Source organism: Dermacentor albipictus, chromosome 1, assembly GCF_038994185.2.
Source record: "Dermacentor albipictus isolate Rhodes 1998 colony chromosome 1, USDA_Dalb.pri_finalv2, whole genome shotgun sequence".
In the NCBI taxonomy this organism is placed as follows: Eukaryota; Metazoa; Arthropoda; class Arachnida; order Ixodida; family Ixodidae; genus Dermacentor; species Dermacentor albipictus.
Window position 1 is genome coordinate 412,046,106 of NC_091821.1, and position 27,228 is coordinate 412,073,333.

General features: G+C 42.7%; 1 protein-coding gene and 1 pseudogene across 2 annotated transcripts in view; both read left to right on the forward strand.

Moving 5' to 3' along the window:
• The window catches only part of LOC135913042 (uncharacterized), a 47,938-nt gene extending 26,651 nt beyond the window's left edge, over nucleotides 1-21,287 (forward strand). For both annotated transcript variants that reach the window (XM_065445681.2, XM_070532215.1), the window contains exons 6-9: nucleotides 10,427-10,489; nucleotides 12,214-12,338; nucleotides 19,247-19,278; nucleotides 19,542-21,287. In XM_065445681.2, coding sequence (XP_065301753.2) covers nucleotides 10,427-10,489; nucleotides 12,214-12,338; nucleotides 19,247-19,278; nucleotides 19,542-19,601 — 280 coding nt within the window. In that variant the 3' untranslated portion in view covers nucleotides 19,602-21,287. The remainder of the gene's footprint in view (nucleotides 1-10,426; nucleotides 10,490-12,213; nucleotides 12,339-19,246; nucleotides 19,279-19,541) is intronic.
• Nucleotides 2,524-3,969, forward strand: LOC135913023 (tigger transposable element-derived protein 4-like; annotated as a pseudogene).
• Nucleotides 21,288-27,228: the final 5,941 nt, after the last annotated feature.

A 27,228-nucleotide genomic window follows, 5' to 3' on the forward strand; every position in this document is an offset into this window, starting at 1 on the left:
TCCTTAGTACTTAGTTATGACACACATTGCATTATAGATGAAACAGTAATCTTGGTATTTCGTGTCAACATTATAAAACTATGTTAGAAGGATACTGCCTGCGAAGCTCTAATCAAGGTTCCTATTGCTCTGGTAGTCATATACGTCTGAAGACGCCCTTCTTTCCACCGGCTACACCCGGGGGGGGGGGGGGGGGGGTGACAAAGACCTATGGGCCCCGGGTGCCAGACGACCTAGCTACGCCACTGCCGACCTCATAAAGAAGACTCCACAAGCCTCAAATCATCTCAATTCTTTTACCTTCTCTGGTGAATGATGATATCTTCAATGTGTCCCTTACTGGAATGAGGCTTCTGCTTTTTGCTGACAGTAGCTGTACGGTCTAAAATGCACACTTCGCGAAGAAATTTAGGTCAAGCAGCTATGACGGTTTACCCAAACATCCATCATAACTGTTCCTCAAGCAACAAGCACATAGATTGCTCCATGCTTTTTCGTGGGTTGCAAACAGCTGAAAGCATTGATTAGCTTTACTTCAAATTGCTTATAATTAAATGGCAAAGAACAACCTAATCTTGAGAAGCAGTCAAAAAGGAAATGGCACCAGAAGAATCTAGACTGCAATGTTAGTTCAGTCCTCGTGCTACTGCCGAACGCCCTTGTGATGCATTGCGAAAATCAATATATTACCATGAACCACTTGTCGTGAGCAAACAAGCTTTAGTGGGTTGAAATCAAGGTAAGTGTTACAGATGTAATATATAGCCAGTGTTTGTTGCATGCTTGTTGTACCACAGAAGCATGGTCGCTTATCTGTATTGTTCTATCCTATGCTTATCTGTATTGTTCTATATTATGCTTGCTAGTTTGATTTTATTATTCATGTGAGCTATACTTCAGAGTATAGAAACACGCATGCAAAACCCTCAATGCACTAGACTGAGCTCCATCAGCTGGCACTGTAACATTGCTCTTGAGATACTGAAGTTTTATAGGAAATAAGCTCATTGAATAAATTTTTGACAAACGAAGAGGCAGCAGAAATATATTTGAGAGGACTGCCATCGGTGTACTAGCATAGGGAACAAGGGTAAACAAATGGAAAATACTGCAAGAAGTGCCAAGACACTGCCTGAACTGTAGCAGGTGATCGCCACGAGTGCGTGCCCTGACATCACCTGAGCAGTCCTCAGTCGTTCTTGGGGCTATTGACAATGTGCTGCAAAGCACATGGTTGCGGGTTTGATTCTCTGCTTGGGCAGCCACATTGCAATGGTGGCAGAATGCAAAAGGGCTTGTGCACCTTCCTTTGGATTCATGTTAAAGATCCCCAGGTGGTGAAAATAACTGCCAAACTCTCCACAATGCAGATTCGAAACATTATAACCCACTCTTTTGGGATGTAGCAAGAGCCTTTGTTTTCAAACTATGGAAAGAGCTTGCAGTGAGGCATCTGAAATATCACTCATTATCTATGACGCTACAATTGCAGAAAACTTTTTTTTGCAATGAAGCGATAGCTAAGCGGGTGAAGTTTCTGCACATGTATCCGTACCCATTGTAGTCTGGGCAAGTTTGGCACCGGTTTCATTATTGATGTATCTGACCTTGCACAGCTCCTTTACGTTAGTGGAGGGAGACAGTTAACGCTGGAAGAATTTCTGAAGCTAATTGATGTTTATAGACATCTTACGCGTATAAATTTTTGAATGGTGAGCTACACATCAGAGCCCCAAAGTGGCCATATGACCTTGGCGTCAGCGAGAATGTGCAACCAACGCCACTGGTAGTATACCCGGCACAACATAAGTAAGCTCACTGACTTGTTTGCACACATTACGGCTGCACATATTTCCTGATGGGCTCGCATGGTTTTCGCGTAGACATTGCACAGACACATATGCTTCGACAGCCATTTGTTGCTGAAATTTGTCATCAGTCTCTCCGGAAGACTGACAGGCAAAATACAGCGCAGCCCACTTATAGCGAAACCACATATAACAATATGTCGGTTATAACGATGGGTCAAGGCAACAGTGGCATTTTATGCATTAGGTCTATGCGGGAAAAAACCATATATAACGATGTTATTCACTGCATATCGGATATAACAACCAAAATTTTGCTGTCAGGACAGCGTTTGCCATTCAGAATATTCCTGACATATGCATTGCTTGGTTTCCCTGAACGTATGATGCCAAGACAGGGCGTTGTTCACCTACGCAATTCCGTATCTGCCGCCATTACCGCACAACGCGTTCCCCCCTGCCCGTACCACCGACGCACCGGAGAGCATCGCGAGTTGGCACAGCACGCCACAAGATGGCGCCAGCTGCTTCACGTTTTTGCACCTTGCGCCTTGCTCACAATCACACCAAAAGAGAGAGAGAGAGAGAAAGCGAGAAAAAGTGAAAAGCTAAGCGCTGGGGTGGCGCCCCTCCTCTAACTCGGTTCCTCTCGCAGCAAGGGCAATAGTAGCTTCACAGCTGAAGCTACCGAAGCAGCAGACAGCCCAGTTCAAAGATGGTGCTGACAAAGCGGAAAGCTGTGTTGCTTGACACAAATATGCAAATTTTGTAGGATTTTCGATGCGGCTTCAAGGTGAGCACCCTCGTGAAGAAATATGAGCTCGCACAGTTGACAATATCTTCAATTCTGAAGACCAGGAGCACCACGATTGTGAAGGCAGGAAGTATTAGTGGCCATGCCGATCAGCGGAAAAGGGTTAGGGACCCTTTGTAGGCTGATGTGGAAGAGTCTCTTTACCAGTGGTTTATCACAACCCGCACGCCTAATGTGCCTATCAGCGGGCCAATATTTGCTGCCAAAGCGAAAAACTTTGCTTTTCTTTTGGAATGGCCAAACGTTGAGCCTGGAGGAAGCTGGATTCAGCGTTTTAAAGAGCAGCATGGCATTGTTTCTAAAGACGTGGAAGGGGAACCGGCTTCCTTGGAAATGCAGGCGAAAGAGCAGTGGCTACTGACAGCTGCCCAACATGCTGGAGCGTTACCCGGACAAGGATATTTACAACTGTAACGAAACTGCTTTTTTCAAATGTTGCCGTCGAAGACGCACGCTTTCAAAGGAGATACATGCCCCGGCGGGAAGCACTCTAAACTTAGGGTGACTGTGTTGCTGTGTGTTAGCATGGATGGGAGCCATCGCTTCAAGCCTTTCATTATTGGGTGATCCAAAAAGCCAGCATGCTTCAAGAATCGGCACATCCCCATCCACTATCGCAGCAATAAGATGGCGTGGATCACCTGCGACTTGTTCGAGGAGTGTCTGCTCGAGTTGGACAGCATAATTGAAAGTCAGGGAAGAAGAGTAGTGTTGCTACTGGACAACTGTGGCACACACAGCGTTAACCCGAAGCTGACAGTCCAATTGATGTTTCTGCCTCCTAACACTGTGGCGAGCATGTAGGCATCGGACGCCGGCATGATAGCCAACTTTAAGGCTTTATATTCGGTAGTGCATGCTGGAGTGGCTAATCTTAGTCGTTGACCGCACAGCTACTGGCACATCGGGCCGTGCAGACAGGCCCCCTGACTTGAAAATCAGCCTTTTCAAGGCCGTGTGCTTCGTCTATGGTGCGTGGCATGAGGTGAAGCAGTCCACCACACAAAACTGCTTCAAAAAGGCAGGCTTTGTGCACCAGGACGAACCTATCCCCCCTACTGATACTGAGACCATCACGGTGGATGCCGCTGATTTAACCAAGCTCTGGGAGCATGTGGTACTGGTGACACAGGTGGTGCGTTGGAGGAGTTCTTGACTGCAGACAGTGCAGCCTCATTCTGTGATGAAATCACCGACGAGGCGATCGCTGAAGGTGTGCTGTTACGACAGCGGCAATGATGTGTGACGGTGGCGGCAGCAGCAGTGACAGTGGCTCCTTGACTCCGACCTCGATGTCCACGCTAAGTGCATTGTCCTCGATTGACTCCTTAATTGATTTTATGCATTACAAAGGATTGCTGCCAGTGTTCGCGCAGCAGCTGGAAGCTATGAATACTGTGGTTGTGAAGCTGAAACTGCTACGAATGTAAGTGCAGATTTCAGATTATTTCAATGCCTGCTTGACAGGATCTTTGGCTCTAGAAATAAAGTTTCATTTTTCTATGTCAATTTCAGGTCCTAGTTCAGTGTCTTCTTCTGCACCTGCTTGTTCCTCTTTAGTTTGCTCACTGGTTTTTCCATTTACAGTTGAACCTCGTGTTGGAAAACAAAGGCCAAAATAAAGCATACTAACAGGGAAAACGTGCGACCAGAAATCATAAAAAAATTCTGCACACGCAACTGTAGTTGATATCTACATAATGCGAAGCGTTGCAGCATGGTACACGGACACGTGCCGAGCTGGTGCAACCTGACCTGCCAGAAACTCATGTTCTCATTATTACGACATTGGCAAGCTTACGTTGACGCTTCTTCAATTTGTCCTGGGTCGGCAGCTTCATCAGCCATTGCATTTTAGCGGGAAGTTTTGACGTGCCCACTAGGCGAAAATTGTTACTGCATGAGACGCCGACTCGTGTTCAGCTTATGGGGCCCGAGGCAAGCGTTGTCGTTAATGCAGCATTGGCAAGCTTACGTTTGCGCTTCTTTAATTTAACCTGGGTCAGCAACTTCCTCGAGTGGGATATTTTGGCAGACAGTTTTGACATGCCCCTTTGGTGAGAATCATTGCGGCACAAGATGCCGACGAACTGGTGGGGCCCAAGCGTTTTGTTGATTCCCGGCTCTGACGCTTTGTCCCCGTGACAGGAAGCCAAAATAAAATCGAGCTGGAGGACAGCACCGGAACACGATTCTGCCAGAGCAAAACATGACTATCGCATTACGTCGCCTACAATAGTGAACAGCAGTACATTTTGATTATTATGTGTTTGGCCTATTAAAAACATGCAGTATGCTTCTAACGGCACTACGCCACGTGCGCTGTGAAACAGATAGGTGAAGATGGTTATTGCAATAAGGTTGGCGGCAATAGCTGTCGGTGTGATGAGCTGCGAGGTGATCTGATGGTGCCAGAAACTAAGTGTGCGCCGGCATTTTCACATGACACATGCAGTTGAGTACTGCAGGGAAGCTGCCGCAGCGGGCACCAACTTCCCTCAATCATGCGTCCCTTGCACTTTTCTTTGTTCTCCTGTGATCTTATGGTCAGAAAACATATTGTACAATCCCAGTTTGGCAATGTACTGAATGTTCATGCCGAAAAATGGTGTCTTTCGGGAACATGTTAACCGGTAAAAAGGAAATGTAACTGTATTGGCTCATTTTTTTTTCTCATTCTCAATCACAAATGTTGGCGCCAGGAAATCATGCAAAACGGCATTGTATCAAGAAGTTCCTTGTATATTAGCATATCGAAAATATTCATGCATCTATAAAAATGAGCAAGTGCTGATGCCAGTCATGCTCAAGTGTCTCGTGTCAAACATTTTAACTAGGACCCCACCTGCCTAAACTGTCTTTCAGAAAAATATTCAAGGCACTGACAATGCACGTTTCAGAGTGCTTCCTGTGACTACTGCATAAAACACTTATAAATTGAAAAAGTATGAACCAAGAAGCAGAAAAATGTGAAAGTTCACAGTAGCAATAACCTCCAACTTCTGCAGCAACTTTTGGCAACTGCCCCCATGCTGGCCATGATTCGTCTGACACAATATATGAACTCTACACTTTGGCAGGCACATTTATAAAAGAAGGTTATCATTCATCCTCGCATCCATGTCAAGTTGAACCTCAGTGTTACAAACATCTACATAACAAATTCTGATATGACTATGTAGATCTAATTTGTTGTAATGAAAGTATTCTTAGGTCGGATGCGACTTCGTTACGACTAAGTTTGACTGTGCATGGACTATGAAATTGACTCCTGTACAGGCTGTACACTCATCGGTGAGGCTACATTGAGAGCCACGTGGACAGCACAACTTGCCATAGCTGTAAACAAAAGATGTCCTTCTCTATTTGTGGTTTTCAATTCTGCAGCAGTGGAGGTAACAGGCAAAAACTTGACCTGCAGACTACCACTCTCTGTTACCATGTCAGTAGGAAGCGACCTCTTGCATACAAATCTCTTACTTCCCAACATTTTGACACACAGAGCCTACAGTATTGAACAACTGCATGCTGCAACAGTGTGGGCCTCATTGTTTCTGGCTCTTCTCATTGAGTAAACAAAGCACAGGTGCACCAAACAGGTGTCATTGAATACTATACTATGGATATACTATCTTGGATATTCTATCTAACTTGAAGGGGATCACGATATAGTTCGAGGTGTTGATAATTCGAAATACATGCAAAAATGCCTATCTGTAGCACATCTGTTTGCAGAGCTGCTGAAAAGTAGGAATTTGCAGATTTTGTTCTTTGAAGCCATGTGGAACACACATTTATTTATTATTATTATTAAATATTTATTTATTATTTATTATTGGTCACATTTATTTCTGGCTATGGAGAGTACATTTGCGCAATAAAAACAATGAAATGTTTGAGGTAAAGCCTCTTTCGTATAGTCATCTGTAATTGGTTTGCTGAATCGTCCACAACTGGTGGGAGCACTTGCTCCAGTCTATCAAAAATGCTGCTTTAGGCTGAACGTTCAGTTTCGTCTGCTGAGATGAGAATTTCGAGGCATCAAACACAGTGTTGCATAAGTGATACAGTGGGCATTAAAGTTGAATTGCAAAACAACTCTCCCTGCTTTTATTTGTTGGCCATGTAACCAGTTTGTACAGACCAGGTTAATAAGCTTCAAGTAACCAAAGGTTTTGTGGAGGTCCTGGGACGCTTAGAGGGTGACCAAAAGTACGATGGCATCAGCAGGTTCTCTGGAAAAATCAGTACAGTGGTGTAGATGCATTGCACAAATAAACATTTTTTTTTTATTTCACAAGGCTTGTGTTGCATTAAGGCCTTCCTTTCTTTCACCACTACAACATTGACAACCACAGACAGCAGTGAACATTGTGTTGCAGGGAAATCCTGTACTGACTTCCATTGTTTTGTGCTAAAGAATGGGAGAATGTTTAACTGAAGACTTAATGCATGTGAATCTCAAATACATTGTAAAGTAAAACAATGGAGGTAAGATACCAACAAAAATTTATCTAAATTAGCATAGCAAATAGTCATGTTTATTGAAGGCAGCAGTTTGGTACATAAGCAAATGACGGGAAAAAAAGTGGGTTTCAGCACCACATATAATTTTTATGACATCACAGCAGCATCACAATAGAAGCTGGCAAAAAGGACTTAACAAAAACTCCGTTTGAATATGAAGCAAGACTTGAACTTTGTACCGTGGTGACTTTTCCCACAGAAAGGGCCCCGTTTCCATTGAAGTGACACTTGGTGGAAGGTAACAATGGTGGAAAAAGTAAATGTGGTGTAAAAGTAATAGTTGCAATGTACACTGCGCATTGTACCATAAACACCTAAGAAGCATTTATACTGAGGATGGCCTAACATTGAAAATTGGCTATGCCAGTTCAGCTTCCTAACGGGGAGGTTTCAAAAGAAGACTTGCCTGTTAAGAACATACAAAAATAATCCCTCTATAGCAACTTTCTTAATGTTGAAAATGGCTACATTTTTGTGTGCTCTGGGAGCACATAACATTGCTGATGCTTGGCAGTATAAACCTGAGATGAAATAATGTAACTTCGTAGCATGGAAACAAAGGATGAGACAGAAGGGAAACGACATACACAAGTGCTGACTTCCAACGGAAGGTTTACTTCTGAAACAGTGTCACAATCTGGCGTGGGCCTTTACATTACGTTCCTCCCCAGAGCACTTGTGTGGCTCTCGGTCCCTTCCACTGCACCTGGGCTCTTGTCGAAACTACTGCCCAAGTATGAAGGCCTCTACCATGTCATCTAATGCACATCTACGCTCAACTACGTGATCAATGTAGTGGGTCTTGCTCTCCAGCGCTTTCTAGTGAGTCGTCCTCTTGTGTGCTTTTGCTCGTGAATGCCACTCATTCTGAGAGAGAGTGCTCTGCGCTAACAGTTGGTCCCAAACACCGGTGACTATTAAACGCCTTTGCACTATTTATACATGAAAAGCCATGTGCATTTGCCATATTACAATTGCATAAAGGGTGAAAGAAAAAGAACGAAGAACATACCAACAAGGGTCACTACACATTATGAAGAAGGGAACAGACAGACAGACAAGGAACTTTATTGATAGTCCCGAGAGGTTCCGATACCCCTTTTTCAGGGAGGTGAAGCCACGGGCCACTTCCACGTTGGGACGAGAAGGCCAAGCTTCGCCACATCATGGGCTCTCTGGACAGCCCATACTTTACGTGAAGACGAGAAAAAAAAATTCTTAATTTCAAGTAACCTGCAAAAATTCATTTGTCATTGCCTACACATGTCGCACCTAAATGGCACAATTCCTTGCTCAACAATGCAATAGATGGCACATTGACAGACCCCCTAGCCAGTTTTGCTACTTCAACTATTTCTTTCATCTGCTGGTCAGCATGTGAATACAGTACAGTGCACATTCAGACTGTGCTTTACATCCACAGCTTCTACAACGCTCTGCCACATGTCCTTGCATTCAATCATGGACGTAGTTGTGTTCATGAAGGCAGTCATTTAGCCAACGCCCTGTTTGTCCCACATATTGGTTGCCGCATGGCAGAGGGAAAGTATATGCCGCACCCTTTTTGCACTCTACAAGATGGACACGATGCTTTGTAGAGCATTTTGTCTTTGGCGATTGGGCAAACCTCTTGCACAGTGCTGACAACTTAGGTGGTGTCAACATGAATACCTTTACCCTTGTCTTCTCGCCCCGTTTTTCAAGTTGTGTGAAACCTGATGTGTATATGGGATAGCTGCAATTTGTTGCACGTCTTCAGGCCTTCATTTTCTTTGCTTTGATCCTGCCTGCTTGCTTCACTTTGCACGCCTTTTTCTCTTTTCACCTTGTGGTGCGTCACGTCTGCTGCAGCTGATGTTGTCTGCTGGGAGTCGCTAGCTGCATAATGCAGAAGCTGCCGTGCATTAAGTGCGAACAGGATTACTTTAGCATGTTTCTGAGGCAAGACTCAATGATTGCCCCCTTTTTGCAAGTTTAATGTGTGCAGGCTGATACAGTAACAGAGGTGTAAGCCCTCTAGGATCATACATTCAGCAAACTTGTTCCAAAAAGCTCAGCCTTAAGTTTAGAAACCTAATTGTATGATTCTGCAGAAGCTCATGAGTAATTACCAGGAGGTGCAAACACTCAATGAATGTATTAAGGTGCTTGAAATGAGATCATCGCTGTCTTCACCAGTTGTACAGAGTACAAAATGATCGTTGACAAGCGAAAAAATTTGTAACACACGTGATTCATAGTTCAGTCAAAAGCTATCAGTGTGTGTCAGGTACAAATTGCTGAGAATTGGGGCAGTATGCAACCTGATAGGCACACCTTCTTTTTGCAAGTAGATTTCTTGATTACACTCAACAAAGGCTGGAAGTGAGGTACACTGAAGAAGCTCTCGGAAACCTGTAGCAGGCATGCAGATGTCATTTTGAAAGTTAACACTGTACTCATCAATGTATTCTTCAACACATGCACAAATATGTTTTTGAGGAGGCAATAATATAGATGGTTTATGTAATTCAACCATATTCAACTACTTGTTCCGAGTTCTTGGTGTGAAATGGATCATTGTAATAACTTGAGCTTGCTCTCCAAGAAGAACGCTACTGATTTCTGCCAGCAATCACGCCTGGAAACAACTCTCAACGGCAAACCAAGCTTGTATTTTTGCTGAGAAAGACGTTTCAAAGTTCATTTTGTCACTTTTTTTCAGTCAGTTGCACCAAGCTACACAATTGGATGAGAGAAATAGCCGAAGCTGCAGAAATGTTGAGGGGGGGACTGTCAGTGCATGAATGTGCCATCGATTGCAGTGTCAAGGAAGTAATTAGGCTATTTAGGTGTCACATGTGTAGGTGATGGCTGATACTCTGTCAGATTACTTGAATCTTAGCATTGTTTTCTCCTTCATAATGGCATCCTTTTTAGTTTTTTTGTATTGTTTCTCCCACCCTTTGCACATTTATAATATGGCTCACACGCATGGCTTTTCATGCATACATAGTATGGTGTCGCAAATAAACCTTTAGTTGTAAGTTAGCACTTGTGTATGTTGTTTCCCTTCAGTCTCGTGCTTTGTTTCTGTTTTAACGGAGTCTCATCACGGTATACCAGCTAGTCTAATCTCTAGCACAATTCATATGAAAGTACATTTGGTTGTAATAGTGGTTACACGCTATTTTTAAAGGGCCATCATGATTCTTCATCATGAGCAATCTTTGCTTGATGCAGCCTTTAGGCTTGCTGGCTCGATACTGCCAATTAAAGGCATCTTTGTTTCATGCAGGAACAAAATGGAAGAGAAGACATCAGCTAAGAAGGACACCCTTACAAGTGTCGGCAACACTTGGTGAGAAGAAGGCTTGCATTTCTTCTCTTTACTGCAATTCCCGTGTTCATTGAAATCGGTCATTGTAACATTGCACAGTAATGACTAAAAGGGAATTATATTCTAGTTACCTGGTCAGCTATAACACGAAAGACATTAGTCTGTGCACGTATTTAAGCAGTGGTTTGCTTTATTAGAAATGAGAATATAAATGAACTTGTACTGTTATGCTTGAATGCTTAAAAGTAGTGAGATTAAGGCCCATCACAACATTCGAGCGCTTTAATATTAGATATTCAATTCACAAATGAAGTCATTCAAACGCTCAGTATTAGATTCTAAATCGAATGCTCAAGTATCCGCACACACCTAGACATAAGCTTTCACTATACTTCAAAGCCGGTATTTATGCATTATGACCATCACAGGCATTGAAGGAATACTTTGACAATCTTTGAACCGACACTTGCAGCAAGTACAAAGGTTCGGCAGTGTCACTAGTTCTATGACATGCCAAGATCTGAAAACCTGATGAAGGTGCACTGTAGCATATTTTTGAAGTTGTATAAACTCTACTGCATGCTTCTCTAGGTATAAGTGTGGCACTCTGCAAGTATGAAGATTAGGAGGCATGTGATTATCTTAATACTAAAGTTGGTTTCCAAAGCCCAGACCTACAATCATCGACATCACCATGATGCCATGACACAGAACAAAATATTGATGTCGTGTCGCAATAAAGCTAGTAATAATGAAGTCGCTCCTAAAAAAAATAATAAACGAGAGCACTACATACGCTTCTTTCAGCTACGCTTGCATGTAGCAGACACTGCGATCGCAAGATGGAGTGAGCTAGTGCATTGCGCCGTCACGACACGTCCATCTACTGGGTACCAAAACCAGAACTGGCTCGTAGAAATGCTTATTGCAGTAGCAATTATATGGACACTCCAGGTGAATTTCGGCTACCTGCGGCACCATCGCTGTGATGTTCCGTATAAAGTCCAACTGCAATAATGTTGAGGCCGCACGCCGTGTGCTGTAGGTGCAAGTGAAAGCGAGGCTGTGCTAAGTAGGATGGTGGCTTGATACGGCAGTGTCTTCTTACACTCACAAGGGAGGAAGGCGGGGCGTGTGTGCGCCGTATTCGCTCGTGCGCAAGGGGTGTAGCAGGGAGACGTGCAAGCGCTACGAAGGTGGGGAACAGGGCAGGTTAGTGCTCATCTTCTCTTCTACTCCAGCAGCAGCAGCTGAGTGCAGCCGTGCACGTCCCATCTTAGAAGCAATCTGGGCTGAGTTTGAAGGCTAGTCTACCGGAGGTAGCGCCTAGTGCATGTGGAAGCGAGAGACAGCGCAAAATGAAATTCGCTCACCACTGTTGCCGCTCTTCACCACGCCAGCATTCTGATGAGTCTCCGTGGTCATAGAGTGAGATGTATTTGAGGTTGCCTGTGTGCACCTGACAATGTTCTTGTCAACTTAGTAAGGGAGTGTGACTAGCTTTACTTAGTATATCTGTCTAATAATTTGCTATCGCAAACAATGCTGAGCCTGTTGGGTGAAACTGACTATTTTAGTAAATTATTTAGACCAGTCCCAGCACTTGCATGTGTGTTTTTTCGAGCGATTAGAGGGCTCGTACCTTTATCTAACGGAAAAAAAAAAGAACAAGTCGAGAATGTCATGATGGTACCCCTTCAACAGTTGCTACTATGAAACAAATGACGTTGTGTCCACTGGTGTAGGTCAGCCAGCCAGAGCGTTAAACTTGGAGGCTCAATGCGGAGGCATCTGGCCAGCAAGGAGAACACGCCAGGTGTTGAGCCCCAACGTTCGACGAAGTCGAATGCTACGTCCAAGGAAAAGCAAGGTAGGCACCTCCTTTCTTTTTCTTCCTTTTTTAGGGTCTCATAATTGCTGTCATTGATGCCACTGCAAGTCTTGCACAAAGTAAAGGATGTCTTTTAGGTCGTTTGGAGGTTCCCGATTCTTTGACTTGATTTGAAGAGCTGTCAGCTTTCAATATTCAGTCTTACATAATTTAGGTTTACCCACCGTGGTAGCCTAGTGGCCATGGCTTTGCACTGCTGACCTCAAGGTCACGGGTTAGATCCTGGCCACATTTCGATGGGCGTGAAATGTAAGAACACCGTTGTACCATGCATTCGGTGCGCATTAAAGGATCTCAAGTGGTCAGAATTAATTCGAATCTTCCCCCTAAGCCATGCCTCATAATCAGATCATGATTCTGGCACATAGAACACCGCAATTTAATTTTAATTTTGCCTGCATTTTCTGCTAACGACTGTTCTTGCTGTTTACACTCAGACATGAGTGCAAAAAAACTGGGTCAAGTATTGCTGAATGATGAACACACGAAGTGAATAGGAGAGGCGTTTGGTGTTCCAGTGCAGCAGTAGGGCAACTTAACAAAATCTGAGCCTAAGTGCCTGTGTCAAGCCAATCTGCAGCCTATATTGGATACTTGGGAAACTGTTCATTACCTGCCAGTGCTTTGGCAATGCTACTCGCTTAGCTGTGAACGCTTGCAGTTCGCACAGAGGAGGGTAATGAAAAAAACGCACAAGACACATGCAGCAATCACGATATCTTGCTGTACACAGTCAGAATGGTCATCATGAAAAGAAAGCATAAAAATAGGACACAAAAGACACGGATGTAGCACTGTCCTATTGTTGTACCGATTTTACTTTTCGTGTTGACTGCTAACTAACTAGCTCACCTTTGTATTTTGCGACAGTTACAGTGACATGGTTGCACACTTTCACACCCTGCTGATTGGTCGGGAAACTATCGTCTGTCGTTCTGTCAAATTGCCCCTCATAGCTTGACCTTGATGACTCCTATATACTGACTTTCGTCAGCTTGGTGACTTGATGAACCAAAGTGCATGCTGCATGTCATTTTTAAGGGCAACTCTGGTGCAATGCCTACCTGTCCTCATTCCAGTGAAATGCCTGTACACAGCCAGGAAAATAAACACATATACACTCAAGTCTCGCTATAATGAAGCCGGATTTGACACAAAAATATCTTCGTTATATTCCATTTTCTTTGTAAGCATGCATTCATTACATGTGCTGAGATTGGCGAGTGAAATTTGATTTGCTTCATTATAGTATTCGACAATTCATTATACTCGCTGTGTTCGTTATATTGAGGTTCAGCAGTACTTATAAGCACATACAAATGAGAAATGAAGAATTGCGGCTGAGCCCGCTATCCCACTATGACTGGTGGCCTGTAATGTGTCAGCATTGAGTCAATATAGTGACACAACGTGTTGCCACCGTCGCGAAGCCTACACTTGGCCTCCGAAACGCATGGCATGCCAGTGCATATGAACGCTCAGAAACGCGCCAGCTGAGCTGCTCTCTTGCGCTTCTTTCTGGACAGGCTGCACCATCTAGTGGCACTACCGCAAATTTTGTGCGTTTCCTCCGAGACAAGAAACATGGAATGGTGGTGCTTGCAGTAGTAAAATTCGCTGTCTAATTCTCAGCAAATTCAGAGAGTCCCAGGTTGAGAACATAAACATTCAAGGTTACCTGCCTTAATGCGCATGGAAAGGGTTTTTTGGTAGCACGACACTTGAGCATTAACACATTACGTTACTGTTTACGTCAAGCACAAAAGAAGCGCAGTTTTTTAAGCTGGAAACAACCTATCAGGTGTGATATCTGCCTATGAACCACGGTATGGCAAATTGGTGAATACATGTATATAAATATGCATATATATCCAGGATATCCAAGGTGTTTCTATGAAGACTAAGTAATATTTAAAAATAGCCCTTCTGAAATAAAATCCGAGGGCACCTAAGCACTTCTTATGAGTTGTGAATGCAAAAGCATTAACGTCCAATTGAACACCGCTGAGCGGTCCGAGTTATGAACTCCTCGCTGGCAAGCGAGTGCATTGAGATGCTTGGCGTGTTTTCATTTGGCCTTACCGAGGTGCAGTTAGAATGTTCCGATAATGCAAACTTCTAAGAGCAAAGGTGATGTAGTGTTGCACTGCTGCCCTCTCCTCTCATACAACACCAGGCGCACTGGTGTTCCATTTTTTGTGCTCTTCTCCGTTGAGGTGCATTCGTGCCCTGGCATCGCAGCCAATGGGAATTGAGGCTGCTACAAATGCCAGAGGCCGGATTTTTCACTCAGTAAGCTATTTAACGCTTTTTAATCAAAAAGGGTGGTTCCTTGGGAGACATGCCAAGCATGTCAGCGCTGCCGACCATGGGGTGACGGGTAATAGGTGGTAATTAGTTGCTAATTAACTAAAAAAGAACATGTAACTTCTACACCTTCAGTTTCTGTGGGCTCATCGTAATTGGGAAATGGAAGCAAACTCTCCGTAAGAGCCCTGTCAACCTGAAGATCTTGAAAAATGCATTTGCCCGCGTAACTGCGATACAGCGAATTTCAGTTATCAAAGCGTGGGAAACTAAAACCGTGAGGCTGCCACGAGTGCAAAGCCGCGCTCCTCGAAATGATGTTCCATGCTCTGGTCATGCAGCTGGTTTCGACTGCATGAAAAATGGGAATGGATTCATGTTCGCCACGAAACAGCTTATGTGCCCACTGAAGGTACTGTGGTTAGACCGGCTTCTTGTACACAGCTCCGACGACGTCGAACTTGAGGGCGGTGGGATTTTATCCTGGTTGCCGAGGTAGCGAGGAAGCCATTGTGTGCACTTGCCATCATATAACTTGGCCAGTGCCATGACATAAGGTTCTGCTTGTGCGGACGCACTGATCGATCCAGCCAAATCAAGAACAATCTATATGAAAGCCAGGAATGGATTCATGTTTGCTGGTGAACAGCTGACGTCCCCACTGTAGTTATGATTTTACTCATAAGCATAAATGTAGTTATGTGCCACATAGGTCAGTGACATTTGAAAGAGGTGACTGAAAAAAATTGTTGGCGTCTAATATTTGCTCTTGAGTCTTCAAACAGCCCGCAAAATGTTGATCAACCAGCAGTGCTTTTCATGCATTCTATAGCTGCTCAATTTGTACGGGGCTTGTTGTCTTACCCATTTTCAAATCAGTGCTACTATGATGTGGCTTCTCTGTCCAGAAGTAGCTGAAAGTAAAGACGCTTGCACAACAATGTGTAATCAAAACTTGGCCACATTAAGAAACGTTTGAATAACGGTGGCTTGGGCAAGTTTGTTGTACAGTAAAAGCTCGTTAATTCGGATCTCACAGGACCGGGAAAAATGTCCGAATCATGCGAATGCTGAATTAACGAATGAACAGGAAAAACATTAAAATCAAGTTGGATAAGCATACCTTTATTTACTGAAGTATTTTGCAATAGCTGTCTGCTTTTTTGCGCAGATTCCGGCTGACATCACAATTTTTCTTAACTCTTCCAAGTTGTCGACAGCCCACAAACTGTCGGAAGGGCTCAGGCAAACGTCCTCCAATATCAAAAGCGCTTCCGTGACTTCTCGTGAATCATTGTCTTCCCGGGCGCCTGTGACATCATTAATTTCTTCATCGGTCAGGAGACCAGTCATGGCGGCACAATCTTCAATCGCGATGTAGTCTTGAAGGGTCACATCTGTGGGAAGGACAGCATCGAAGGTCGGGCAGTCATTATTGTTGGACTGGGCTGACACCTCGTCGGCTACTGCCGCGTGCTCGGGCCTCCTAAAAGTGCTGTGCCAAAAACAATTTGAGATGACTTGCGGAGGTGTATTTTTTCCACACGTTGGCGATGATGTGCACTGCGCCAAGTACACTTCATACAGCTTTCCAACTTCTGAGCATACGATCATTCGCTGTAGCAGGTGCATTCGGTACTTCGACTTCACGTAGTGAATGATACCCTGGTCCACCGGGTGAAGGGAACATGTAGTGTTGGGCGGCCAAAAAAGTACCTTGACGTTCTTCAATTCGACTGTGCAGTTATGTGCACTGTAGTTGTCAACAACCGTAATTATCTTTCGGTCCTTAGATGTGAAGTGCCGGTCTAACTGCTGCAGCCAGCATCGAAAAATGTCCGAGGTCATCCAAGCCTTCCCGTTCGCTCTGTACTCGACAGGAAGGCTTTCGATGTTTTTATAACAACGTGACTTATGCGCCTTCCCGATGACGACAAGTGGCAAGCGCTCTGTGCCAGTCATATTGGCGGCAAGAAGCACAGTTATCCTTTGCTTGCATTTCTTGCCATGAATAAATGGGTCCCCTTTGAAAGTCACTATCTTGTCAGGCAGAGCTCTGAAAAATAGAGCAGTTTTGTCTGCATTGAACACGTCACTTGGTTCATATGCGGCAATGTTCTCAAGCAGCTTCACATTTTTCCACTGGGTGGTCACGCTTTCGTCAACGCTGGCCTTTTCGTCGCACACACTTCTGAAGACGAGTTCGTGTCTCTCCTGAAACCTCACGAACCACCCTTCTGAAGCTCTGGACGATTCAATGTTCATTATTGCAGCCTACTTCTCACCTTGTGCCATAATGAGAGATGAGCTGCAGTTCGCAACTGCTTTCCTAATGCATCAAACTTCTCGCTTTCAATGGCTTGAAGAATCTGTTGTTCATTTTTCATATACATTCCCAACGTGCTCCGCTTCATGTTGTACTTGGTCATAACGTGCTGTTGAGATTCGCCATTCTTCAAAGCCTACAAAATTTCCACCTTAGTCACCAAGTTCTTGGCTTCGTACTTCTGTCGCTTTGCTGGCATTGCCATCACTGTAGCGCACGATGGTGGTATCATGCAAAACACGGTCACAATGAAAAAAACAAATTCCGCAAGAAGAAGTGATGCCGACTCGACAACACAAGGGAAAATGGTGTTGAAGGCGCAGTGGAGCGAAGAAAGAAGACACCAACATTCGGTGACAATGCGATCGCCCCCACTAATTGATGGCGATGCCTCTCAGGTTTCGGTTTCACTCCAGGGGTGCCAGCGCTGCTTTACCACACTTTCGTGTAGTGGCAGCCATCAGCATTTGTCAGAATTAAGTGGTGCGGGGCCACATCCTGACGAATTAACGAAGGTTTGGTCCCATAGACTAACATGCACTTTGGCCGGAACCAATAGAGCCATCCTAATTATCTGAATTTCTGAATTATCGTGTGTTGAATTAACGAGCTTTTACTGTATGGCCAAACTAATTATAGCTTGGAAAGGCGGTGCAACAGCATCGCAATACAAATATTTCCCCTTCACGAAGCATGGATGTGTGCACGTAAAGTTTATGGGGGCACATTATATTCGAGCGAAATGATAACTTCCAACTTTTTCTCATGCAAAACTTGAGGATAAAGCTATTGGGTGGCTGCACTGAATCTGGTTATCTTCATTTCTTGTTTAGTCGCACTTTACTACATATGAACGAGGAGAAGGGAAGCAAGGGCCCTAGACTTTTGTTAATCACAACCTTAATTAAAGTGTCCCCACCAATAACTTGTCGCCGCCAGCAACAAGGTGGTATCTTACGTACATTTCTATTTCAACCACAGCTAATTGCCCCTATGCTTTCCTTGACTTCATTGCCTGCTGGCTTTATATGATGTAGCCAGCACAAAAGGGGACACAGAACACAAGAAAGGCAACAAGGTCAAGCACTTTTCCCTGTATCCTTTCTTGTGTTGTGTGTCCCCTCTTGTGCTGGTTACATCATCATAGAAAACCAACTATCTTGGTCTCACACCTGGCTTTATATGGTCATGATTAACAAAAAATTGAGCCCCTCTATTTCCATTCTCCTCATTTATACTACTACATGTGGACACTTGTACTTTGTCATTATAGAAATGAGATCTGTTGTCTTGAAGAGTACAAGTTCATTTAAAGGGACACTAAAGAGTCATCTATTAGTAATTTACCCTTCTACAATAGTACCAATAAGGCCATAATTACCGGGAGAGTAGGCATAGTAAGTCAGAAAAGAAGCAAAAGTGAAACACGGGTGGCAATGCTCCTTTAAATTCCTGTGCCAACTCAACCTGATGTCATGGGTTTTGATGCCGTCTGCTCAGGCCTACTTAATTTTTTATAGCTAAATTTGGCCTACAATGTATATTCTACAGAAGCCAGGAATTAAACCTAAAACATTTTGAGAGCATACTGTGCCACAATGGCCCAAACAAGAGAAAATAATTTGACATGTATGACGTCAGACTGGCATGCTAGTGCTTGGTTTTCAACACAAATTTAAAAAGAACAATGGAAATGTGACCTTCATTTACTTTTGTGTAATTGGCATCTTACTGCAAAGTCAGAGAAAAAAGCAAAGTCCGGCACATGACATAAGTGTGACATGGTCCCTTGGCAGGAGAAGGCAAAGGAGGAATGGTGCATGTGTATGTTAGTCGAGTCAAAGAGTGAGGGCTTCATATTGGCAGTGAAGCCTGCCTCTCGGCACCACGCTGACGCAACATATCAATTTCTCCCATCTCCTCTAATAATGAACCTCTGGTGTATCGGTGGTGCAACTGTAATAGGGCCACGCGCTGCTTTCTTGCACCAGGTTCAGCAGCCACCGCTCTTGCCTAATTTGAAAATTCTTGTGATCAAGTGCTGCCTACATGCCACTTTACTTCCTTCAATGTATACTACTAAGTTCAATGACCCTGATTGGTCAATAGAGCTGTCCTTGCATCTTTGTCTGTGCTTCTGTATACAGCTGGCTACAAAGGTGTTATCAATAATTTCTCAATAGGTTTGAAAAGTTGAATTTGTTATTTCTCAATTGTATGTGCTTACATTTAATTGCACGTGATTTCTGTGCAGCCAACCTCAGCCCTGTTCCAGCAGACAAGGAGGTAAGTCCTCTTTTATTTTTCCTTCCATATGCCAGTCGTAAGATAAAGATCCGTAGGTCTGAGCATCTTGTCAGTAGTGCATACCTATAAAGCTATACACCTGTGCTTCCTGAAGCATAAATCCTTGTTTCTTGGAAGGGTAATTTGAACTTTTCTGGCATAGTGGAATTTTGAGGAGGCACTATTCCTCCTGTGTAATTTTTAGTGCAAGCTCATCATCCCCTTGCTGCTCTTCAGTTATATTCTTCAATCTTACCTTGCAGAATGTGGTGAAGAGCAACTACAACCTCAGACGAACAAAACTGTCATCTGCAAACAAGTAGATTGACCATGACTTCATGCCTCAACCTCTGATCAAGCAGCTCACAAGCTTGTGAAGCTTAATGTATGCCAAGCATCACGTCTCCTGCAGTCGCCAGACACTCGTGCTGCAAGGCTGAGCAGGCCATGTAAAAGACGTGTGCTTGGTTTTCCTCATCTGCTTGTACTCTTCAGGAAATTTAACGTCGTAGACTGTATGGAGCTTGTGTGAGTTACCGCGGTTTCCAAGATGTTTTTAATCAGGCCTATCCTTGTGTTCTGCTGAACTCTGCCTAAAAGTAAACTCGTGGATCTTTGGATATATTTGAGCACTCACTTTTTGAACCCGAGTTTATGGCAAGGAATTATATCAACACAACAAGTTGGGTGGGTTGGTAGGTTAGCATTATGTATGTGGGCAGTACGAAACTGATGAGGGGCATTTGTCACTTCGCACTCGTGTCGTCCATTCCTTGTCCTTCATCTGTGTCGTGCTGCACATATACATAATAGTGCACCTTACTCTGTCGTGCGTGATTTGTGTTATCATAAAATGGTTCTGTCGTGTTATACCTCATATTTTCAGCTGTGTTCCACTAAAGATGAAGGTTTGCTTAAATTCATTTTCATACGTTCATCCTTCGTCTTGTATGTTAACATTTCATGAATAACTTATTCATGGTTCATTCACTGTATATGACATTCTTGGTAACTCATTAAACACATCACCAGATTAAGGATGTATGCTGTCCTTTACATGCATTCAAGGTTGCAGTGTACTTTTTTGAGACAGAGTATGTTAGAAGGAATTTTTCATGATGACAGTCACATAGTATGTGGGATGCTGCATACTAGATGATTTACACTTATGCTTCAGTCAAATTGGGCTGCAGAGCAAGTTTTGCAGAGTCCACAATTATTTTTTTGTTTTGTGTGTGTGCTCTAGCAGTAAGAAGAAACAGGCTTCTAATTGCATAATTCACTTGTAGTGCTGCGTTATTGGGTAGTATCTAATTACCGGAGATAGCCAGATTGAAATTTTATATGGATGTAACAGCATTTATAAAGTCCATAAATTCTACTTTCATGTACCAGTGTCCACAGTGGCTGGGATGTACGAATTAGCCAATAGATTATTTTCATAATTGTAAAGCTAGCTTGCCTGCGAGGCAGTTTACCCAACTAAGGACGCTGCAGTCATTTTTACAAACAGCGTCTACAAGCACAGTTTGCTTGTATTATGGCATGGAAAATGTGGGCACAGCTCTCGTGATGAAATCATGCTCAAGAGACAAGCCCCAGTGTGTGAAGCTAGCACTTGATCTTCATTTGAACGATAGTCGGCACTTCCATTAGTTGGGCTAACATGCATTGCAGAGAAGTGCACTTTCGAATTAGGAAAATGGTTTATGGTCAGGTGGCCGGCACATATCTGTTGCGCCAGGCAATTCTACAAATGTCAGTTGGTCATATCCCTTTCAGGTGCTATGTGTGCAAATGTTCACCCGAGATAGTGCATGAAGATATCTAAAACGTGTCATGTAGGTGTTGAAACACTTCTAATTTTACCTGAGCTGCAAATTTTAATGGTTACTATACAAGTTTTAGTAAAATAAGTTGAAAGATCGATGGCTTTTAGTGTTTTCTCTTAGTGTCAGTATGTTGTCATGTGACTCGCCATTCAATTCTTTATCGTTCATAGTGTTTTACATCAGACATATCCTTCAAATGGCTGGATAGGTGCTTTCCAAGTATGTTAGACATGAAGTAGTTGATGTTCTCATGTGATGCCCCTGTAGAGTGTTCTCGCATGGAGTCCACATTCCGCAGAAAACAAAACTCTCTGAGTTGGAAAATTCTCTATCTGCTCCGCAGCTGTATGCTTTTCATGATTCCAAAGGCTCGAGAAATATGAAAGAAAATTTTTAATGAATTGAATTTATTTGGCACCTGAAGGGCATATTATTAGAATTTTAAGGCACAGTGGCATCAAAATTTTGGCTTTCATTAGCATTGCTTTCTTGCTTGTATTGAAGCTATCAGTGAACTTTAGGTGTTGTAGATTTAGATTTATTAAAAGTAATTAAGTAAGTAAGTTTACTTTTTAGGTTCAACTGGAGGGTTTTCTGGCAAAAAGCTGCATGAGCAGCTTGACAATGTCCAGAAAACCCCTACAAGCAGTACAGAAATCAGACACACATACAATAGTTACAGTCAATAAAGAGAAAACTTTCACCAGTTATACATACAGAGTGTAACAATGTATTGCAAAAAAAATTAAACAATAAAATCGAAAATAGAGACGCTCAAATGGTCATACAAATGTTCAGAATTAAATAGGAATAATCAAGCAAAATATAAAAGACATAAAATCACATTTCAACAAAATATTTCCGCAGCTCAGCATTGGTATATCCTATTGTGTTTTCTGAAGTGATGGCGCTAAAATGACGGAGGACAAAGAAGAAACACACACACACACAGGGCGCCTGTGTGTGTGTTTCTTCTTTGTCCTCCGTCATTTTAGCGCCTTCACTTCAGAAATCATGCTTCACCAACACGCCCAACTATCCATCCTAACATCCTATTGTGTGTTTATATGTGTTTAGAACGTGGGGCAGGTTGTAAGAGAACATTTGTAATTTATAGTTAGTACAGAAATGTGGTATATTCCATATATTAATAGTTCTTGTGTGTATGTTAGCATGACGCATGTCCAAAGATACCAGAGTCGAATAAAAATCGGCAGTGGATGCCGTCGAAAAATACATTTTTTGTAACAACTTAAAGTGATACGAATGGTTGGCCCGGACAATGTTATGTGCTTCAAAAGCATACTTGGAGGTAGTTGCATTATCAATATTGGCGATTATTTGAACAATATTCTTTTGCAGTACGAGAACCTTATTTATGTTAGTTTTGGTCATTGTGGCCCGTACTAAATTGCAGTAGTTAAGGTGAGAAAAAAAAAGTGCGTAATAAACTTATAATTTACATTGTAAACGTAAAGTTTCAAGACATCGCGATATAACCCTGCAGGCGGAAGAGAGTTTCTTGCAGATAAAGTCAGTATGGGCATCCCAGTTTAAATAGCAGAAAAAATGTACTACAAGTATCTTGTGCACTTCAACTATTTCTATTTGGTGATCTTCAAAGTGAAGCATGCAATTCGGTACTATTGGTTTGTTTCTTGCGCGAAATATTATAGCCTTGGACTTCGTAGGTATAATTCTTAATTTATTCATCCTTGACCACCTAGACAATTTAATCAGTAGGTCATTACATTTCACCATTAAATCATTAAGGTTAGGGCCTGAAAGAAATATTGTGCTATCATCCGTGTATATCACAAAATCAATGGAAGGATCTATGCTTACAATATCATTTATGTACATATTGAACAAAAGGGGTCTCAATATGCTCCCTTGTGGGACACCACAACTGATAGGCAAAAAAGATGAAAGTTCATCATCTAAAGACACCGAGTGGCTTCTGTTTTGGAGATATCCTTCAAGCAATGTGAGTGGTCTACCACGGATTCCGTACATTTTAAGTTTGTTAACAAGCAGTCAACAGCTTTACTAAAGTTAAGGAAAAGGCCCACCGTACACAAGTTCTTATTAATATTATTCAAAATTATTTCCTTCGTTGTTAATAACGCTGTTTCTGTAGATTTACCAGTTCTGAAACCAAATTGCGACTCAGATATTACGTTATGTTTGTCAAAAAATCTTACTTATTGTTTGCTCCAGTAGTGCTCTGGTTTCCCTTTTGTTATTACTCTTTCAGTATATGTGGGTCACAACCATATATAGAAACAGACAGTGAAACCAAAGAAACCATAGATGATGATAATTGTTACGTTTAGTTTAGTTGAAATTTAGAATTAGCAATGTAAATAGAAATGAAATTGGATAGGAACTTGCCACCAGTTTTGGCCGAATCTACATCTGTCTGCGAGGTTCACTCACACAGTTTACCCTAATTATCTGCAATTTTATAATGACTATGAGAATTGAATACATTGGATATGTATCAGTATTACTGCAACACAGTAGTGTTTGGTAGATTATTCCAACGAGAGAGTGCAGACGAAGTATTTGTGGGCTTCAATGCAATGGGTGAAAAATTGCTTTGCAATGATTCATTCTTGGTGAGAGCTTGAAAGATTCATGAATCAGATTGTGGTATTTTAATGTGACCATGGTTTAAATAAACTTGTCTAAAAATTATTCTTTGTTGTGAAAGTGGTTGCAAGTTTGCCCTCAGGAGCAAATCCTACACCCTAGACTGCCTCGAGTAGTCAGAGTATATGAATCTGATGGCTAATTTTTGTGTTATACGTACAGGGTTCGTACACTTCCTTGAATTTCTTGAAAACCCTTGAATTTGCAAAAAGAGATCCAAGGGCCCTTAACACTTCCTGAAAATACATGTGCTCCTTGAATTCGTTTAAAATAGGTGTTGTGGATGACCTGTGAACATTCAAAATAACAAACTCCGCATAGAGGCTGTGCCATGGACACTGTAACGGCAAACATATTTTCTTTATATGGGGAAGATAAACAATTACAATGTGGTGTGTCCACAGCCGTCGACAACAGGCTTGTTTATATCATTGTTGCCGTCGTGGAGCTACACAGCCGGATGGCCATTCCACCATATTGTTTTGCTAGTTGGTTCACACTGCAGTCATCATGGCACCATTTTCCAGCCCTAGTCTCAGAATTGCCTGGTGGAAAGTATCAATTCGGTTTTAATACGACAAATAACTTTGGCTGAAGGCACACACTACTAATTATCATGCCAGAAGGCAACTGACATTTCAATGGGAAAGTCAACTTAGTGAAGCAGCTAAGGAGCTGGAAGAAATGGCAGCTAAGAAGGTGATTTCGCTATTTTGCAGTGTACATGTATGAACAAGGTTTTTCTCCCTCCTTGAATGCTGGCCTTTGGCATTCTTGCATTGTCCTTGAATTCTGAGTCAAATGTTCTGTAAGAACCCTGGTTTTATCAAGTGTTTTTGATAGGGACTCCAGATTAAATAGGTGTATACAAAGCTTGGCCTGACTATTGTCATGTAAGCACTTGTGGTGCGGCGAATCGCCGCAGTGTTATGTTGCAGTGACAGACAACTTAATAGGACCTACGTTATCGCAATAATGGTTAACAGCGGCAAAAAATAATATAATGCGCATAGACGATTGCCACTTCCTTGAGCGGAGACGGTCCGCAGTCATTAAAGGTAAACTCCGGTGATTTTTCGATGTCCACTGATAACAAAATTTTGGATATATGCTCTCTTTTACACTCTGATTATCTGTGCAAAATAATATGGCTTCAAGTCGTTTAGTTTTCCTGAAAATGAATTTTACATATTGGTTGCGTTCCCGACTCACGACTTTTTACTGGCCGCCCTGTGTTTGGGACGTTGGAGACTAGACCGCCACTATCGCTGAAATCGCCACTGTCTAGTTTGGAAAATTAGTAAAAGCTCCCTGTGGGGTCAGGAGACATCAGCTTCGCTTCTTTGGCGTTAGCACCACGTGTACTGCAAGTTTAGCACACATTCTGCATGTTTACATTATGGTTGTGTGGGATCTGACATCATCGACTGATTGTGATGTCACACAAAACAGCTACCTGTTTCGGTTTCAATATCTCATTTATTGGTTATTTAAAATTATTGATGAATTTCTAAGCAAATCGAACCACTTTACGGTGACAGGACTGTCAATGCCATTTGAAAATGACAATATCCCAATATGGTAAAAAAAGTGCCGGAGTTGACCTTTACACGGGCACTGCAAGCAAATATGTCAACTTAGACTTTCCGTATATCATTTCAGATACACCTCAGTGTGTGTTTTGTGCAAAGAAAGCGCTTAGTTTAAGAGAAAATCTCATCTGAACAGGCGGCATTCTCCTAACGCAGTTTAAATCGCTCGCCATGAGCGAGGTGGCGCGACATTGCATACTACGTCATTACAGCCGTCGGGTGAGTAAAACGGTGCCCAGCAGCCTGCTCTGTGGTATTTCGCGTAAAATGCGACACCACGGCCAGAAACTGAGCGAGGACACAGCTGACAGCATGCCAATGCACCACATAGACAAAGTATTTTCTGCTGCTTTGCAGAAATTGCCTTTGCCACTCAGAAGTCCGCACGGTGGCCTGCCCGTTACTGCATAATTACGCAATGCAACAGCAACTAATACACCCACTTTGCTTCAAATTCGCTCTTGCTACTTGTTCTCCATGACAGCAAGAAATAAATGGTAAAATAAGCCTTCGCTTTATCTCGTCCCACTTTGGCTGACAATTCCCTGACCGAGACGTTGCGTTCATATGTTGTCTCTGGCAATCCAAGACTGCAAATCAAGAAGGACTGCGTACAAAGTATCCAAGATCACACGCGCACATGTAATCTTGGAAGGCCGTAGAGTCACGAAAGTGTTTTGATTTTAGCTGTCAGATGGTGCCATGGCATTTACTGCTGGCGGCATGGAATGCCTGTTTACTAGGGGTGTGTGAATAGTAATTTTTGAGGCCCAATCAAATACTAACCGAATAGTGTCAGAAGGGAATCAAATCCAAGCGAATATCGAATAGTTTTCGAATAATGAACAGTCGTTATCACTATTAATATGAAACGATGTTCACATCCTAGTATTCTTGGTTACCAAGTTTCTGTCAATATATAGTACATTACGAAGCGTTGTTTACTGAAAGTGCAAATGGAGCACTAGGAGCAAACAAGTACTTTCTTCACAAGCGCCTCTCTCTTCAGGGAGCAGTGCTGCCAGGTCAGACAAGGCGACATAGCCCAAAGCTAGAGGTATTGTAGCCCAAATGTAGCCAAACACAAAAAAAGCACAAAAAATTGTTGCAAAATATAGCCATTTTTATTTGCAGTATTTCTATTATCTATGTGCTTCTGCCTTGTCATGTGCACTGTAAGGTCTTGCATGTGTGGCCTCAGGTTGCACTTGCAGACATTGCAGTGTGCCATCTCGGAGGTGTCGTTATTTAAAGGATAACTTACGATACTTAAGATTTTAAAAAATCACGTTTAGCACTAGGTGTGCTATTCGCCTTAGACCTTGATCTTAAGCGGTATGTCCAGGCTAAATCTGACACTGTCTTTTCTTTTTTCTTTTTTTTGCGACCGTGTGGTGCAAACTTGTGAATTTTACTCCTATTATTAATTCCCTCATTACTTAAAATTACAAAATGTCTAAGTGCTTGCACAATTACCAATGACCACATGTCAAATTGTGAATCACGTTCGAAAACCTCATGTTCAGTTTCCAGCTCGCTACATATCTTTCATATTCCGCATTTCAATGTTGCAACAGAAAACCAAAATAATGGGCGCACCATGTGCGCGTCCCCGCCTAGGATGGATGGATGGATGGATGTTATGAGCGTCCCCTTTGGAACGGGGCAGTGGGTTGCGCCACCAAGCTCTTGCTATTATACTGTCTACTGTCCTACCTAGGTTAAAAAAGAAAGACCATGAATTCATATAACCAAATTTCCTGACCCCCTATTGTTTAGTTTGTTTTTGTACGTCCTTGTTTTTTGCGTTTCCCTGTTTCCACCAATCTTACAATCTCCGCTTGCTAATCTCTATTCAGGACATGCTTACT